Consider the following 18,319-nt stretch of genomic DNA (forward strand, 5'->3'; position numbering starts at 1 on the left):
TTATTGAGCTTTTTTAATCAATTATTATATCAAAAGAACTGATTCAAAAGAAAGTAAACAACACATTTTCAGTATTTACTTTTATGTAACATATAGACCTTTTATAGATGATAAGGAAGCAATCTCAACGTCGAGGATAATTGATTTATTGGTAAAGTTAAAAAGTACCTTTAAGAGAAAATTAATTGAATAACTCAATTTAAATAGATCATTCGATTGGTGCAGAAAAAGGAACAGCAGTTGAGTGAAAGATTCTCGACTATTTTGCTATATTATATTTGCGAGGCAGGCATGAGCATGATAAATGATAAGCTATACTAATACATGTAAAATATATATGATATATTAGCACTATAGCGATTTCGTGGAAAAAGAATCTATCTACAAATAACTCGATAGTAAATTTTAATCTAATATTTTAAAATTCCAAAGTTATATTTTATCTATTTAATCATTTCAATTAATTTATTTAATAATAAAATTTAACGAATTTAATTGTTATAATATATTTTTTGTAGTGTATTTAATCTTGCATAAAATGCAGTTATTAAAATTTCAAAATGGTTTCATCTTAAAAAAAATAAGCAATTAAATGAAAATATAGAAAGCAAATAAGTCATTGGTATATTTGGCTTGCAATATTTTTTATATTTTATCCGTAAATATTTTTACCTAGTCTTGGTCTGGTACTTTATCAAAAAAAATATAGATTACAAGAAACGAGACCACTATTGAAATAATGCAAAATAAATAAAAATCTCAGAGCTTAAAATTTTATTTTTAATACAACCATATTTATTGCTCCGTCGATGTTTTAGTTTGTGATTTATGTTTATTTAAAAAAACAATTTTTTGGCAATAATAGGTTTGAGCCAAAAATATTTCCATACTAATCAATATTGTTTTATGAATTTGCTTATTTTTGAGATTAAATGTGAAGAAGATAGAATTTTATATTCCCAGTTACTTTAAAATGCGCAAATATTATTTCTATTTAGAAACACTATTCGTAAAAACTACTTTTAGATAAACCACAAAAAGTAGAATTTTCCATGATTTAAGGTTCATTCTGAATTTGAACAATTTGTTGTTTATGATTCGCAATACTCAATAGGGCTCTTAAACATCTCTAGAGTGCCGCAAGGAGTAAATCTTGGTCCATCTCTGAATCTTTATTTTAAATGCTTCATGCTTGTTTTCTTACCAAAAATAAAGATAACGCATTTTAAATACCTGGTTAGTTTAAATACCAGACTCTTGGTTAAAAATAAATATGCAATTTTTAATATGAAATTTAACATTTATTTAGTGATTTAATAACATAGTTAGATAATTACATTTTTTAATAATATACGCAATAAATAAAAATAAATTATATTTCAATTTAATTTTGAGACCATGGGATTTACTATTAGTTAATTTTAAGCAGACCCGAGATTTGTTTGATTTAATTTAAGATACAATTTGTTTTGCGTCATAATTTTGTACCATTCGCTCTTAAGGCGTTTAATTAATTTTAGCATTTTACTTATTATTATTTTTCATTTGCAGAAGGAAGCTGGGAAGCAAGGACAACTTGGACTGTATTTTATCTGATCGGATTGGGGCTTTTCACGCTACACTTCACCATAACGGAAGAATATATTTCGCAAAGACCAGTGGTGAGATTTCAATTCAATCATGTATAAACGTAAATTAATCCTTTAAGTTTATCGATATGAACTATTCAGAGTTATAGCATAATTCTAAAATGGATTAAAAAAAATCGGCAATGGACTTTCATTGGTTAAATACAAATCCGAAATATTGTAAATTAAGCAATCTAATTCTTGTTACTTTATTAATTGGTAATTATATATACATAATAAATATAACAGTAACGTTTTTTTTATATAAATTTTAAACAGTGAATGATCTTTCATTTAATATACTATTAACGTTGCATATCGTTTTAATAAAATCGCCTATACTTGATATTAGTTTATTGTGGCAAATGCGAGATATAGTTTTGTGTTTCAATATGGCAATATTGTTTGACGTAGGGTTTCTCTTCGAAGTCCTGCAGGCGTTTGAAATTCATGTATAGTTGAATGTTGTAGATAACTTTGACTTGCTTGTTATGTACAATTTCGAGTGTGCTCTATTTAGTATTACAACCGTTCATCAGTATTGAGTGTATGGACCTTTGATTCGGTGTTATTGAATTTATCATCTAATTGTATTTAGCGACTTAAGTGTAATTGACACTATGGTTATTTCATTTTTAAGGCAAGATGTTCAAAAATACCATTGGGTATAAAAAAAAACATTGCCTTTATAAGGTGTCATTAAACCAGCTTTATTATTTTATTTATATATTAGCTAATCTCAAAATCTATATCGATTTTAATGAAACAAAAAGAAATAAATCGAACGTTTATTTTTATTTAATGCTTTAAAATACATTTTATATCTAAATATATAATCTGCTCATAACATAAAATAATAAAGGTTTCGCTTTAAAATATTCTGATAGCTGTTTCTTGACATCATCTGCATTTTATTTATTTTTTTATTTCACAGATTCTTTTTTTTTTCTTTTGATTTTTTCTTCCATCAATCAAAATATATAATATTCGGGTGGAGCAAGGTCTAAAGGTCTAACATATCATTTTTTACTGTAAGCCTGGTCTTTTGTACATGATCTTTGAATAAACACTAAATGATCATGAAAATACGATAAGCTTCAATATGCAGAAACTCTTGGGATATAATTTATGTTGAACCCATACAACTTGTCTCCAAACCTTCCAATCTTTTTAATGTGTCTATGCACTATTAAATAAGCTTATGGATAATTTGGGTATGATATGCTTTCATTTCTGTAGTTAGGACATCATCTATAAATATTTTTGATATTACATTTTTTTTTAATTGCTGTATTTACCGAATTTTGGTGCATTTTATTCGTCATCCCGGCAAGTGCATAATGGCGAGCCTCCAACTCAACACGTGCGCGAGACATTTTTTTTTTGCTTTTATTTATAGAAAGCAATATTGAGAACATTTAAAAATTAGAATTCATATAACATGCAATTTTGTATGAATTGTTAGCTTGTAATCATGCCCCACATTTTAGAAAAAAAATCTTAGCGCTCCTCTCAATTTAATAAAATACTTTTAAATTGAAATATTCTCAATAGTTAAAATATGATTTTCTTCGGAAAATAAATCGCATGATATTACCAATATAAGATTTACTTGTATTTATGTTTATAAATGTATTTGTTGTGAATTCGATGAATGTCTATCAACACAAAATTCATCAAATTGTGGTGGTATCGATGAAAGGGTTGTTTTGCCACCACAAAATGGGGTCGATATTTCAATTTAATTGCAGCTAATGTAGAAAATCCCTTTTCACATAAATATGATGTTACGAATAACAACAGCACTTGTATAGCTTTGTTTGAAGATCTCGCAAAAAAATTATATTAATTCAGTCTCAAATTTTTGTGTATATCAAGTATCAGTTATTTGTTTTAAAAAATTTGTAAATCCAAATTGTTGACAAATAGATGCTGATAACGATACAAACCTTTTAAATAATTTAAAAATTGCATAGTACACCATAAAAAAATGTTAAAAGTCACTTTAAAGTGGAAACATGTCGAACATATTTTTCTTTTAATTCCTGATTTCCATAAAAATGTTTTCTTTTTATCATTTCGAGTCCTTGCAATGATTTATTTAAAGCACTTAATCTTATAAAAATATAGTTTAAAAATAAATAATTTTGCCTATTCCTTGTAGTTATTATCAAGAGAAAAATCGCAATTTTTCCTTTTAAGTTCAAGAGCCCTTTGGATCTCTATTGTACGAGACAGTGATCCAAAGAGCTAAAAGCATGTCTACGTATCGTATATACTCGTATACATATTATAAAAGCAGCTCTTTATACATAATTTATACATTTAAATGAACAAAAACATCGTTCATTCATATAGAAAAAAACTCTATAATCTAACATATGTTCATATAATCTTCACAAATATAGTATATTTTTTTGTAGCATACAAAGAATATATGTAGTATATAATTGCCTTTTAAATATGCCGATATAATTATTAAAATAGTCGAATTCTAGTATTTAATTACCGTAAAGGAAAAAATTTAAAATATACGCAATTTGCTTCTTAAAAATAATTTACAATTTATTTTATATAAATTATTACTAACACTTTAAACCATAATTTTTATATAAAATTACCATCAAAGATAAAAATATTATACACATAAAAAATTGTTTTCGAAATATTCTGAAATAAAAACATTAAATTGCCGTTGTATACATTTAGCAGTTCATAATTTAAAAGTTTGCGCAAATTTCAATCCCTTGGGTTTTAAATCAACAAGGGCTTACTGTGTCAGATTTATAGTTAATGTTATGCATTGCTTTGGAATATTTTATAAGTTTTATTTTATCACGTATCGTTTTTTAAACATTTATGTACATATACAGCTGTGGACAATTAAAAGTTGACGTGGCGGTTCTTATACGTTTTTTTATTATTTTATCAACACATGCAATTTTTACACGTTTTTGAATATATATAAGTGTTAACTTTCGTTTTCCGTTAATACTGGTATTGTAAACTTAGAAATGAATAATTGCGTCAATTATGGGAAAGGTGCATTTTTTTCGCCGTCCCAAAAAGTGCATAATGGCGAGCCTCCAACTCAACACGTGCGCGCGACATTCTTTATTTGGTTCCATTTATAAAAAGCAATATCGAGGACATTTAAAAAATAGAAGTTAGTGAATAAAACACATCTTAACAAAATTATTTTGACGTAATTTCACCTTTATTTTTGATAATTTTTTGTATTCTGCTTGGCATCGATTAATACAGATTTTTATTTTTTTAAGATCGATCTCACACTTCCATGATATGTTTTTTCGGTTCGGCTAAATTTTTTTCTTAATTGTTTTATGATTGCATATAAATTTCCATCTGGGTTCAGGTCGAGCCATGTAAATATTGTAATTCCCAACTCTTTGAATTGTGTAATCTATGGATAGAGGATTATTTTGGTGAAAGCTTGAATGTAAAAAATATAGCTTGACTCACAGAATCGTCTTGCAAAATTGGTTAAGCAGTATGTTGCGAAAGTTGGAATAAAGTCATTTCATTATTTTTGCATTCATGGTGCCCTTGCCGAAATTTACGAAGCCCAATCCATAGGCTGTCATGCACCCCCAGATCATTACAGAGTGAGTGCTTGATGAATCGATGATTGCATAAGGGATGAAATCTTTCGATTTTTTTACGGCGCAGTCGCTGAAACAGCTTCAATTTGGATTCGTCAGAGAAAGCGACTCTTCTCTAATCTTCAACGTTCCAATGGCGATGAGCTTTTGCCCATTCAAGGCGATTCTCGTAAATAGTTTTTTTCTGGGTTTCAGCTTCAACCAAACGTCCATTCACTGTCACAACTTGCAGTTTTAGTACCCTGCGTTAATGTATAAGTGTTTTTTGCACGTGATGCCCTTAAAATATGTCGCCAAATTTAACGCGCACGTACGTGACTTTCAGCGAATGTGCAAGCCAGTCAGGCGGAACAAAACGTTGAGTCTCAAAAGCTTAATGTTGCTTTATATTTGTTCCTGGTAACATGACATATTAGCTTACGTTCAACGTATATTGGTAGTGCGACAAAGAGAAGCTATCAAAAGGTTAATGTTCGACTGCACGATTATTTCATCACTAATTTAATACAAACGTACGTGACTTTGAACGAATGTGCAAACCAGGCAGGTGAAACGAAATGTTAAGCCTCAAAAGCGTATTAGAATTTAACATTTGCTCCTGGTTACATGACATATTATCTTTCGTTCAATGTCTAAAGTCAACGTGTTGACCTGCTGTTTGTTAATATGGGATTAAATGTATGTATCATAGTTACACATTCATCTATAATTTTCCTAGCTAATGCGAGACTTTATATTATAAACTGGCAAATATTCAAAACACCACCACTGAGCATATATACGCAATACTGACTTCACAGCTATGTATTGTGTAGTGTTCTTTCTCGAGAAAAATCGAGCCAAATCGAAAATTCTCATTTTATAAGACATTATAAATTAAATTTGTACAAATTTTAAAGCTTTTTAAATATTATCTGTACTCAAATTTATTCTACTTAAATTTGCTGAGCTCAAATTTTAACAGATAATTAAAGATAAATAAATATAAGAAAGCAGACATTGATGTCATTAATTAAATATTTGCGAAATCCAGAATCTTTCACCAATAAAAAAAATAATGAATAATGTATGTCAAATGGGGAAAGAAACTATTCGCAAATTATTTAATGGCTCGATGAATTCTAAGGACACTCACTACTCCATTAAATCATTAGAATACATAAAATCCATTGAAGGATCAAGAATTAGAGAAAGAAATTCCGTTTATCCTTACAGAGAGTAGTGTGAGAAAACCAACATCAAACGACAGATTAATGAAGTAATCATCTTAAAATAATTTACAGTGCTTTTTGTCGATTAAAAAAATATGATGTGTGAGAGGAATTTTTCAACAACCCTAATTTTTTTTCTGTGTGTCTGATTCTATTATGGATAAGATGTTTTTTCAAATGTTATTTTTAAAATATATGTAATAAATCTAATATATATAAAAAAATATATATTAGATACATATAATATATATAAAAAAAAATATATATATTATTGAAATCTCGGGATTACTAACTGTTCTATATATATTTCGGCTGTGATGCTCCAGCCATAGTCTCGAATTTTCCGTAATTGAAAATTAATTAGAATACATATGTCTTCTCTTATTACTTATATGCAAAAATAGGGCAGGTTCGAGTGTTACAAATTTGTAAGCAATTTTTCGTAATTCCCAGACTCCCAGGCATGAACCCGCCTTTACTTATGCAGCGTTATAAAAAGGGCAGTGGTTGTAAATCTTTAAAAAATATTCGTTGGAATTTACTTTTATATATTAAAAAATATTATATAAAATTTTTCAAGAAATCAGTTTTTTTTTTTGAGAAATGAGAATTATCGATTTGAAATATTTTTTGAGAAGAAACACAAGGTACACGTACCCCACTTTGCATAAATACTACTAAACAGGTGGTTAAAAATTCGGGTAGCTGTGCTAATTGGGGACTCAAATGCTACTTTTCTTGATACTATCCTCAGTCTCCAATATAGAAAGTGATGCCGGGGACCATCAATTATAATTGAGCTAGTAAGCTGGTTGGTAAGGGTTATGCTTGATCATAAAAAGCGGATGAAAACATTAAACATGAGAACAAAAGCGAGTCTGCTGCGGTGGCTCGAACCCACTGCATCTATGTTACCAGTTTCCGACCTTGAATATGTTTTTTATATTATGTAATTTGTAATGAGATATAATGAAATTTAAAAGCACATCATATTTACGGTTCTGTACTTAAAAATACATTATTGTACAATAGCAACAGTAATAATATATTCTAGCCACTGTCAACAAAACTGCATCAAGTTACAAATACGAATATCTCTACTTCATCTTGTATATCTCAGATTTTTTTTAATTCTCTTCATTAACAAAGTGTACATCGCTTCGCTTGAATAGAGGCAAATTCAAAGACGCTACGAATTAGCGTATCGTACAGAACGCGAATCGACAATAACATATTGCAGTGAAGTGGAGCATCCACGACAACTTATTGAAAATTTTGCGATATATTTTTGCTTAAAACACTTTAATCTAAAATACAACGTGATACTTTGCGATGTTAAAAGGTAGTTGACTGTCGATCGTCCGCCTCCACAGCGACTCCAGATCTTTCTAAAAGAGAGTGAATCGAATTTGTGTTTATCCCAGCCAAACAATGTAACTAAATGAGCAATAAAATAAAATAAATATAGGACTTATTAGGCTAAATGTATTTTATATATAATATACATGTTTCTATGTTCATATATTTATAAATACATATTTTAAGATTAATGTGTATTTGCAAAACTGCGGTCATTTATTGTCAAAATTGTATAAATCAATCAAGTGCGAACTGACATTATGTATTAATGTATTACAGTTAAATTTCTTTATGTATTTCAGGACGATACATTTCCTTCGGAGTCATTCTTAAGCACAGTGTCAAGAATCGTATCTCACAACGAAACATTTGACCAAACCCAATTGAGAAACTCTGATTCGACCCAAAATTTGCTATTCAACGATAAAGGTATCATAATCAAATTATTTTAAATATTATTTTATATTACAACACATTTATTAACTAGGAAAATACGAGACGAAGCTCTGCATTTTAATGTCCCTTTGGGTTCAAACCATCACTTGGATATTTATCTTCATATCTGGAGCTTTGGTCATCATAGCGTCTATTGCTACGGTATGTGTTAGTTTTAATATTTTCTTTATAAGTTTAATTAAAAAAATATTTAAAATGTATCTATTGTATCACTAGGGTATTTACTTACCGAGAGGTACTCTGACAAACAGCACACTAACGGGATTGATGTGTCATTTGCCGCATTTTAATTCAAAGGAATCTGTTCATCATTCTGTCAGCTCGATACCAGTCAATGGTAACCCAACAACCGATGGTCCATTTACAAGGTATTTCGTTTAATAAAACTAAAATTAATTTTTGCAGCGTCTCTAAAATTAATATACAAAACAAACATACAGAAGGATACGTTTCAAAATACGCGTAAAAAATGTTGTTATTTATTTATATGCCTTATACGTTTTTATAACATAAGTAGTAATGAAAAAAATCAATGTGTACTTATTCATAAACATACAATGTATGTTTACAGCATTATATTGTTCATATGTATATGTACATTATAAAGCATAATAAAATAAATAAATTATTATGTTGGGAAAATAAATTATTATATTTAAACAAACATTATAAAGCATGATAAATTAGAATATTTATAATTCTTACTACTGTCTTCTAAAGCGACTGCTTTTTAATTTTCACAATCGATAATTCAAAATCGCTATCATTTTCACAAATAATAATTAATTTTTTAAATGGTTAATTTAGCAAAAAACACGCTGTGGTTATAGTTAAAAAAATTACAACTAAAATTCCCCTTTTATTTTAAGTTATTTCTTTATAATTTATTTAAATATGTTTTATCACTTTCCGAATTTTTAGAGCTCTATTAACATCTATATTTATTTCTGTATTTTCAAGTTTTTGGCTAAATAAATTACTTTACTCATATTTCTAGCAGTAAATAAATCTGATTCTTCGAAATCACTGATAGATCCATTCTTAATTTAAATATTACACACCTACAAACTAAATATTTTTAATATATTTCTTTTCCATCGAATAACTCCTGAAAATCATTGTCACAATAAATATTGAAAATTCATTTAGCAAGAAACCCTTTATGATTACTAATGTCAAAAAATTTGCAACTTAAGTTACCCTTTTATTTTTAGTTATTTACTTATGAATTTCTTCATATTGTGTATTAATATTTTTAGAGCTCTTTTAACATCGATATTAATTACCGTATTTTACAATCTTACTAGCAGTAATATCTGGTTCTTTAAATTAATTGATAGATCCACTTTTAATTTCGAGGTTACAAATCTAAAAACTAGTTATTTCTTTTTCACCGAATAACTCTGAAAAATTAAAAATCATCTTCTAATGAATTCAATATGCGAATAACATTAACAATTTTTTTTTATCTCAACAATTTCTGATCATAGCTATTGTATTTTCAACAGACATTTAAAGTTGTTGTTTCATAAAGCTTAAAAACAAGCTGCAAACAATTTAAAATTAAATATTTTATTAAAATTTCCGAAATTTCTGTTGAATCATCCTCATCAGTCCCCAACAAAATATGTCTGATATAATATTTTTTAATTGATGCGATGATGTCTTGATCTAACGCTTGGATTATTAGGTGGTAAATATGAAACTTTAACATTGGGATGCTGAATGTTATTTATTTATTTTATTAAATCTTCTTTTTAAACCTGACAGGCGTAAGCCTAATGCGTTACAACGGGGTAAATCTTTACATCAAATATAATGGATACCTACAAGTAAGTATTAACCACTAGACTGAAAGTCTGGGAATCGGTGACATCTATATTAATAATTATAAATTATTATGTGTAATATTATTTATAGCCATATAGATGTCACTGCAGCTGGGACCAGTTTTTTTAATAATAGCTCATTTTTTTAAAAATAAGCTATGTGAATAACTAAGTTTTTATAAGCTCTCTATTGTCATTGAAACTTTTCTGTTGGCTTTCCAATGTACCAAAATAGTGTTAATATTTATATTAAGACGGTTTTAGATTCATTGCTGCACAATAAAAACGTCATTATATTTAGCTCGAACTAAATATGATCCTCTAACATTTTTTCTTCAAGTCAGTAGTATATAATTTGCTATGATTTTTTTTTCAATTATCTCTTTAAATTAAAAAAAATGTATCGCTCCTTTCGCATCAGTAAATCCAAGTTCCTCTTTGACTGTATCGAAATATTGTCCGCAGCGTACATGTACTGCCGTACATGTACGGCGGTCGAACTTTTACTGTCTTAAAGTACCCCAAATAGTTATATATTTACATATATAACTGAAAAAATAATATTTTTATATCTTGATTTAATGTGAATGATTTTTAAAAATAATAATAAAAATATTTTATAATAATTTCATAAAAAAATATTGAAAGCCCCTGAATTAACAAAAACATAAAAAAACGAAATTTAATGATTGAAAAGTATTAACTAATACAAAAAATAAGTAATAATAATCAAAGCAGTTAAATGTCTATAATTTAGGATGAAAGTAATATAAAATACCATTAAAAATCCTTTTGGAAAAATACGTAATATTTATTGATTACTAACGAAAAGTATGATATTTTATGAGCTTTTTCTATGATTTTAAATATGATATTATGGCTTACACATATTTATAGTATTTTTATTGTTCCTAAAGTAGATTTGTTCATTCCGTGATACTTCCATTGATGATATTTTTATCTAAAATTATAATCTTCGCGTCTAAAGAAATAGTTTGTCTCTTGAGTTAATTTTTTAGTACATGGTGCGACATTTTAGTGAGCTTAGAATACAGGTTTTGATAATGATCAGACAATGAGGCGTCGAGAAGACGATGTGACGACCAGTAAATGTCGAAACAGTAATGTATTTTTAACACAATTAGTACAATCGCGATGTTTATAGCTTATCTATCTTAACCCTTGGTAGACATTTTTTTATAATATATACATATTTTTTTATTGAAATGGAATTTAATTTAAAATTATTCAAGAATTTTATTAATTTATTATTTTATTATATTATATATGTATATATAAAAAAATCCAGATGTTATGGACATACGAGCTGCCAGTAAAAAACAGATATCCAATACGTGTGGACAAAGGACTCCAAAGGGTTTATGTGATTCTTATGGTTTTATCTCATTTTTTTATGGATCAAGAGATTTAAAATAATCTTTTACATGATTGATTAAATATTTCATCTCTGCAAAGTTCCCACCTTATTTATTGATAATGTGTAATTTTCTTTACAAATAATAATTTTAACTTATATCATTATCTTCATCTCCTTCAATCGATACATAATTATGACATAACAAACTAATTTAATTTTAAAAAAATATTTACAAAAAAGTTAATAATTTATGAGTTCAGATTTGATATAATTGTATACGTTGTTTGAATTATTTAACTACCCTAAACTTTTAATTTCAAAGGGGTTATACTTTTCCTGTTGTCCTTAGATATCTATGAACGTTGTAAACTTTAACCCTTAAAAACCCAAGAGTCGAACTCGTTTGCGTGCTGGTCAACTTTTAATTGCTTCTTGTCGAGTTACAATTGATTTTTTTTATTTTCAGGATCTCTGAAAAGTTGCTGGAATTAGACATTCAGTACAGTAAATTGCACGAAGGTCGCAAAGCTTTCAAGCAAGCGAAAGAAGATCAAGTAAGAGCAGACTTGAAGTCGAAACGCAACCGGAACCGCAACGCAAAAGTAGAAAAACTAAATAATGAAACTTTGCATTCGATCTTAGCGAATACCACAACAACGCCAGACTATCCCTCGAAAATTAGAGAAAAGAGAAATGCTGTCGAATCATTGGCATCTGGATACAAAATAATAACACCGACTATGTCAATATTGAAAGACCATGTTATCATGAACAAAATAAAACCTTTATTGCTAGGGCACATTATTTTGAATAAGACGGATGCGAATATTTTCGGGCATCAGTTGTCAGCGAATTTAGATATGCATGGGTCTGACGTGGAACATTATTATAGGAGGGGTGGTCAGAATATTAAAGTAAGCGAGTCTGACGAAGAAGAGCCTCCCATAGCAAAGCTGGATCAGGTGAAAAAGTATATTAAGATTGACAAGAAGAACGCTAAGGTAAAGAGTAAAAAGATGAAGAAGACTCATAGGAGGCACAAGAGGTTTGACGATGAAAGTTATTTCACAAGGAGTTCGAACAGTTCCAACAATACTAACAGCAGCAAGATCGACGGAGTTGATGGAAACTTTGTTTATGCCATAACTAAACTTGACAAGAACGAATGTCGTAACACAGCAGCTTATGGATGGGTTGTGGTGTTAAGTTATACCAGCTTCTCGATCAGTTCGATAAGATTCCTGAAGCTGTGCCAATCTTCAGTGTTCACCGTTGCTATGATGACACCTGCGTTGCCTATGGCTGGAATGTGGTGGGCCATATTTACCCAAAACTCAGGTGAGAAAAATATATCCTTGGTGATTGAATATTGAAATTAAAAATTTTACATCTAAAGTGAAATCTATAATTTTTACTTAAAAATAAGCAAAAAATTATATATATAATGTGTTGTCGAATTTATTTCGTATAAAAAAAACTGTTGGTTGATATTTTTATTCCCCAAAAATTCTTTTAAACGCATAAAAATATTTTTTCCCATATTTCAATTCCAGGACATTTTTTATTTTACAAGCTTTTAATACATTTTTTAATTTCCCGTGAGCTTATTTTGTGAATTAGATTCACATCTATCGCGGATGCTTTTATTTTTCTTATTGATATATTTACTTCGTTTTCAGTTTCAGAATGTTTCAAATTTTTAGTAAGTTCGGGCGATACAAAAAAAGCGTCAGCTAACATTTCTTCATTGTCCTGATCTGTGTCAGCTATAGTTTTTAATATAATTATACATACTTATTTCTCGATTTATATTAATTTTATTTGCATAATACAGATAAATTAAGAATTACGTTTGCGAAACAAAAAGCACTGGTTCAATAAAAATATAAATAAGAAAAAGTGGCGGGGTTCCTAAGCTTTAAATTAATTACAAAGGCGATTATATTTATTGTTTGCTACAAAACTATAATGGATAATAAATTTATCATTTTTAAAATAGTCGTAGAATAACAGATATACTAATATAAATATTATATGTATATAAGAGAGACTTATTTGTAATCAAAATATATAAATTTAAAAGTCCACACTCAAGATTAAATTTTGTCATGGTGGCAAATAAATATTTCAGAACCACTCTTGTTTTGCCTTTTGTCAATTTAAATATATGAATTTGCTTATCGTAAAAACACATGAGATGGCTCACCCGTCCCGCTATATTGTTGACAGCATAAATGTGTTTCTACTATGTGTCAAAAAATTAATAGAAACTTTGTGAAGTGCTGACCATTGTTAGCTCGCGCGGATTATAAACTTGGAAGCATCATAACAATTTTAATGAAAATTTTCTATTTTTCTATTTATGAATCACCTAATTGTACATGCAGAATTTGAACCGATAATAAATAATAATTACCTACTCAAATATTTTTTTTGTGTAATTAGTATCAAAATTGCATTGAAATACTACTACGGTGCTAACCATCAAGCGATCATAAATCACTGACGGTGAATAATAACAATAGTTTTAAATATCGTTTTTTTTTTGTACAACCGTCCCCCGATTATACTTTGTGGATTTTTTGCAAATACTTGCATTTCAATTTCTTGTTTGAAGATGCCGAAACAAAATGTGTTATAAAACTTACATTTTAAAACAATACATACTTGTTAACGCTTTAAAGTAAAACTGTAAATTAATTTTCTAAATCGTTAATGCAAAAGGTTTGAATAGATTGAGCAAAAAAATGTTTTCTTACATTTTTTCAGGCGTATGTTTTAACAGGGATGGTGTTAAATCTACGATAAAAAGTATTGAGTATTCTTTTATTGTTAATAAGACCTTTTGTCAAAATGAGTTGTTATTTCCTATTCTTAAATTTGAATGGTGTTGACCGTGCAGGTAAGTGAACCTCCCACAAAATAAAAATCGATCATAACCAGTCTAGAACAGTACTAGAGAACATATAAATGTAAAGATATTAACATATAAATTAATATTTATCTGAAACAGCAATAATAGGTACAGACTGCTTTGTTTTTGAACCATTACATTAAATACTTATTACACGAGTAATCCATACTCTTTGCAACTAAGTCTTTAAACAATTCATTATTATTTTTTATATATTATTAAACGATAAAAAAACATATTTGTGAACAAATATTGCTCTATAATATAGTATATGTGCATGTATATTTTTAGATGGAAACTTGATTGTGGAGCCTACTATGAGTGGAGAGCTGATATGTTCCATGCTAAGTCTTCCCATTATTATTTTGGGATTGACTTTGCTCTTCAAAGCTCAATTGAACCAAAGTTTTTGTGGAAAATCATCTCGAAAAGTCAACAATCAAAACCTGACGGGGTAAATCGCTTTTTAAAAATATTTTTCCATGCATATTGCATAACACAACAGCTGTTTTTAAATTTCAGATTAGTGAAAATTGAAGATCACATGTACTATCCCGAGAATGGTGTGGAAAACGAATTGAAAAGATCTCACACTCAGGATATTTAAAATGTTTAAATATTCTTTATGTTTATTTTTTTTTATTATACTATGTTATACAATTTAGAGAATATAATACATGTTATATTAAATATATATTATGTTTATATATATATATATATATCTATATATTTATAGGAATTCCTGATTGTTAGTAATCCCGAATTTAAGGAAATGAGCGTAAATTAATTATTAAAAAAATACATTAAACTTATGTCTGATTACAAGCCATCCAATTAATGTTAATATTAGTAGAAATGTATTATACCCACATATGTTGAGCTGTGCTAAGAATTGTCAACAATTATTAAAGCACCACAGACGTTGCCTAACTACCCCATATGTAAAGCTCAGCATTTGTGTACTATATGATATAAAAAATGCCTAAATGTGTGTCGTTAAAATTTGTATGTTGAAGAATAAGTACATACTATTATTATTAGTATCGTTCATGCATCAAATTAGAGTATGCTTTCTTAAATTTTATTGATATACATTTTTTTATTTTTTTAATTTGCGCACAATTAAAAACCTTCGTTATTATAGTGTTGTAGAACAACGAAAATATTATTTAGCTTATTTAATTAATGTACGCATATATACGTATATACATATATAACAATTATAGGCCTATTATATGAAACTATTACGATTCATTTACTCTAAGAAATTATATTATTATTGTGTTGTCTTGAATGAATACAAAAATATTTATAAAAATACTACGAAATCATTTCAATACTATACACAATAATTTAGTTATATATTATCATCATATAGAAGAAAAATATACCAAATTAAATGTTGTTTTTTTGCGTTTCATTAATATTTAAGATGAAAAATATATAATACATACATACATATATCTTGTAGTAAACCATTATTTTTATATGTCTAAAAATAAATAAACATATTAATCAACCATTGTGTTTATTATTATATTATTCTAACTATAAAGTATGTTTTATTATTTTAACAGAAAGGGCTCAATTCACAAATAAATAAATAACTGTTGAATGAGTTATTTTATTTAAAAATAAATCTTTATTACATTATTAACAATATTATACTAAATTATCAAATATATTTTAAAATTTAACTATTAATATTTTACCATATAGTATATACACTTAAGTAATTTATTGATAAATTATCGACTTAAGGTTCTAATAGTGTAATTTTTGGACGGGTAAAATTTTTGATATAAGAGTCTCTACAATAGAAATAAATTCTGTCTGTAACTTTTAAAAGAAACGATTTGTAGTAAAAATCATAAATCGATTAAAAATTATAAATGTTTAGTAACTTTTTGATACATAGCAATATATAAGGTAATCTCACTAAATCACAACCAGCATTGTAGGAAAAAAGCTTACAAATTTTATTTTATTTAATATAGAATTAAATATCTACTGGAATTACACTGTATTTTTTGCAAAACTTATTAATTGTAAAATTATGTGTTATAAGAAATTGTAAAATTGAGTTATTTTTTTCGACCATCTGCTATACATATATATTTAATCAATATTATTCCTAATAATTAATAAATATTTTATGTTTAAAACATGGCATCTTATTAAATATAAGACATACGTATAAATAGTAGGCCATATTACTATAGAAAAGGTATTATAACAATTGACAGCAAACAGAAGAATAAATGTTTTTAGACGTTATCCAATTTTCAAACCATTTCTTAGTAGATTTTTTTTTTTTATAACCGATGGTTTTAAGCAAGGAAAATAATATTTTAGAAGATTATATCTAAGTGCATCTTAGTTTATATAGCCCATTTATCAATGGTTTTAGTATTTAAGACAAATAAAAAACTATGACATTAAAAACTATTATTTAAAAATAAATAAATATATCTGAAATGTTGGAACATAAGAGTTTTAAAAGTAGAATCTTAGGAATTTGTCTAATCAACGAACGTCAATAATGTCACAAAGTTATTTTTTGGGACATGCCTGTTACAATAAGATTTCTATATCGATATTTTTATTGCACAATAATTAAGAATCACGTTGGTTTATAAATACTATATCTTTATATTCGTATGAGCTGTTTGCATAGACATAGGTTCTGGGCATTATTAAAAGAATCTGAATCTGATGCAAGACGGCTCAGTCGTGCTAATTTTGTGAAAAGATTAATGGATCTCTCAGTGGAAAGAAAAAAAGTGGATTATAACAAATTAACTATGTTCTAAATTTGAAAATGTAAAGTGGGTTATACCGTTAATCTTGCTGTTCTCTCTGACATTATGTAAAATTTATGTAGATGATTATAATTATTGATTTCTGGTAAAGAATAATAAATTTGTTGACATGATCATTATAAAATGAAGTATCAGTCCTTGTAGCCATAAAAATTAGATGCTACCGATTGAGCATCACCGACCGAACAAAATGGCGACAAACAAATACGACTAAACGAATACATAATATTTCCGAGGTTTCTCTTTTTGTTAATTTGTTTTGATTATTTATTTTTACGCTCATTTACAAGGCTGCTCTTTTTATTTTAATTTCAATGAGGTTCGTCCTATTAATATTTTTTTGATCCTCTTTGAAATCTATGTGCCTCATAAAAATAATATTTTTGACATTATTTTTGGTCACGCAGCACCAAAAGTTGATACTGAGTGTTCGGAGATCTCTTTGTATTACATTTAGCTAATGCAGACGTGATCCATCTCCATTCCTTTTACCTTAAGATTAAAACTCAACCCACCTTAGACGTTGCAATTTTGTATACTCGACAGCGTTAAGTTATTTGTTGTTGATGAACCCGCTTTTCATTTTTCTTCTTGTGTTATACGAGTTCAATAATTTCATTACAATAAAAAAACTGTTTTAAGAGTTTCTTAAAGCCTTTTAAGCGCAAATCTCACAAAGAATTTTATTTCAACTACATTAACGATCCATGGTTTCTGGGGATCTTCTAATAAAGTGGAGAGGTCGGAAATAAATTAGTTTGCGCACCACTGCTCTATTTGTATTTTGAATACGTTTTAATTGATCGGCTCAGATTTTTATGACTGATTAAAGTCTATACTTTAAATTTTATAACAATGTATTTATATTGACTTAAATTTTCTAAAGAACTGTCCACCGATCTATATTATACATAGGTACATCAATAATTGTTCTCATGAGCTAAACATGTACAAAAAATATATACTACTTAGGTGTATATAAAACTGAGAGCTGCGAATATGATTTTATAAGGTAATTGTGTTGGATCTTAAGATCGAGTCTTCGCTGTTGTGCCGAGTAGCAGTCGTTCGTTCGTTCAGGTTCTTCTTTCAATGATCT

General features: G+C 27.8%; 1 protein-coding gene across 1 annotated transcript in view; it reads left to right on the forward strand.

The window, feature by feature from the left end:
* The window catches only part of LOC148234466 (uncharacterized), a 97,541-nt gene extending 82,387 nt beyond the window's left edge, over positions 1–15,154 (forward strand). The window contains exons 5-11 of the mRNA XM_088187439.1: positions 1,552–1,661; positions 8,124–8,250; positions 8,309–8,418; positions 8,494–8,645; positions 11,951–12,822; positions 14,690–14,852; positions 14,921–15,154. Of these exons, the coding sequence (XP_088043565.1) occupies positions 1,552–1,661; positions 8,124–8,250; positions 8,309–8,418; positions 8,494–8,645; positions 11,951–12,822; positions 14,690–14,852; positions 14,921–15,005 (1,619 nt within the window). The 3' untranslated portion in view covers positions 15,006–15,154. The remainder of the gene's footprint in view (positions 1–1,551; positions 1,662–8,123; positions 8,251–8,308; positions 8,419–8,493; positions 8,646–11,950; positions 12,823–14,689; positions 14,853–14,920) is intronic.
* Positions 15,155–18,319: the final 3,165 nt, after the last annotated feature.

This window comes from Plectrocnemia conspersa, unplaced genomic scaffold (genome assembly GCF_051122295.1).
Source record: "Plectrocnemia conspersa isolate PC_06_02 unplaced genomic scaffold, ASM5112229v1 ptg000006l, whole genome shotgun sequence".
Classification (NCBI taxonomy): Eukaryota; Metazoa; Arthropoda; class Insecta; order Trichoptera; family Polycentropodidae; genus Plectrocnemia; species Plectrocnemia conspersa.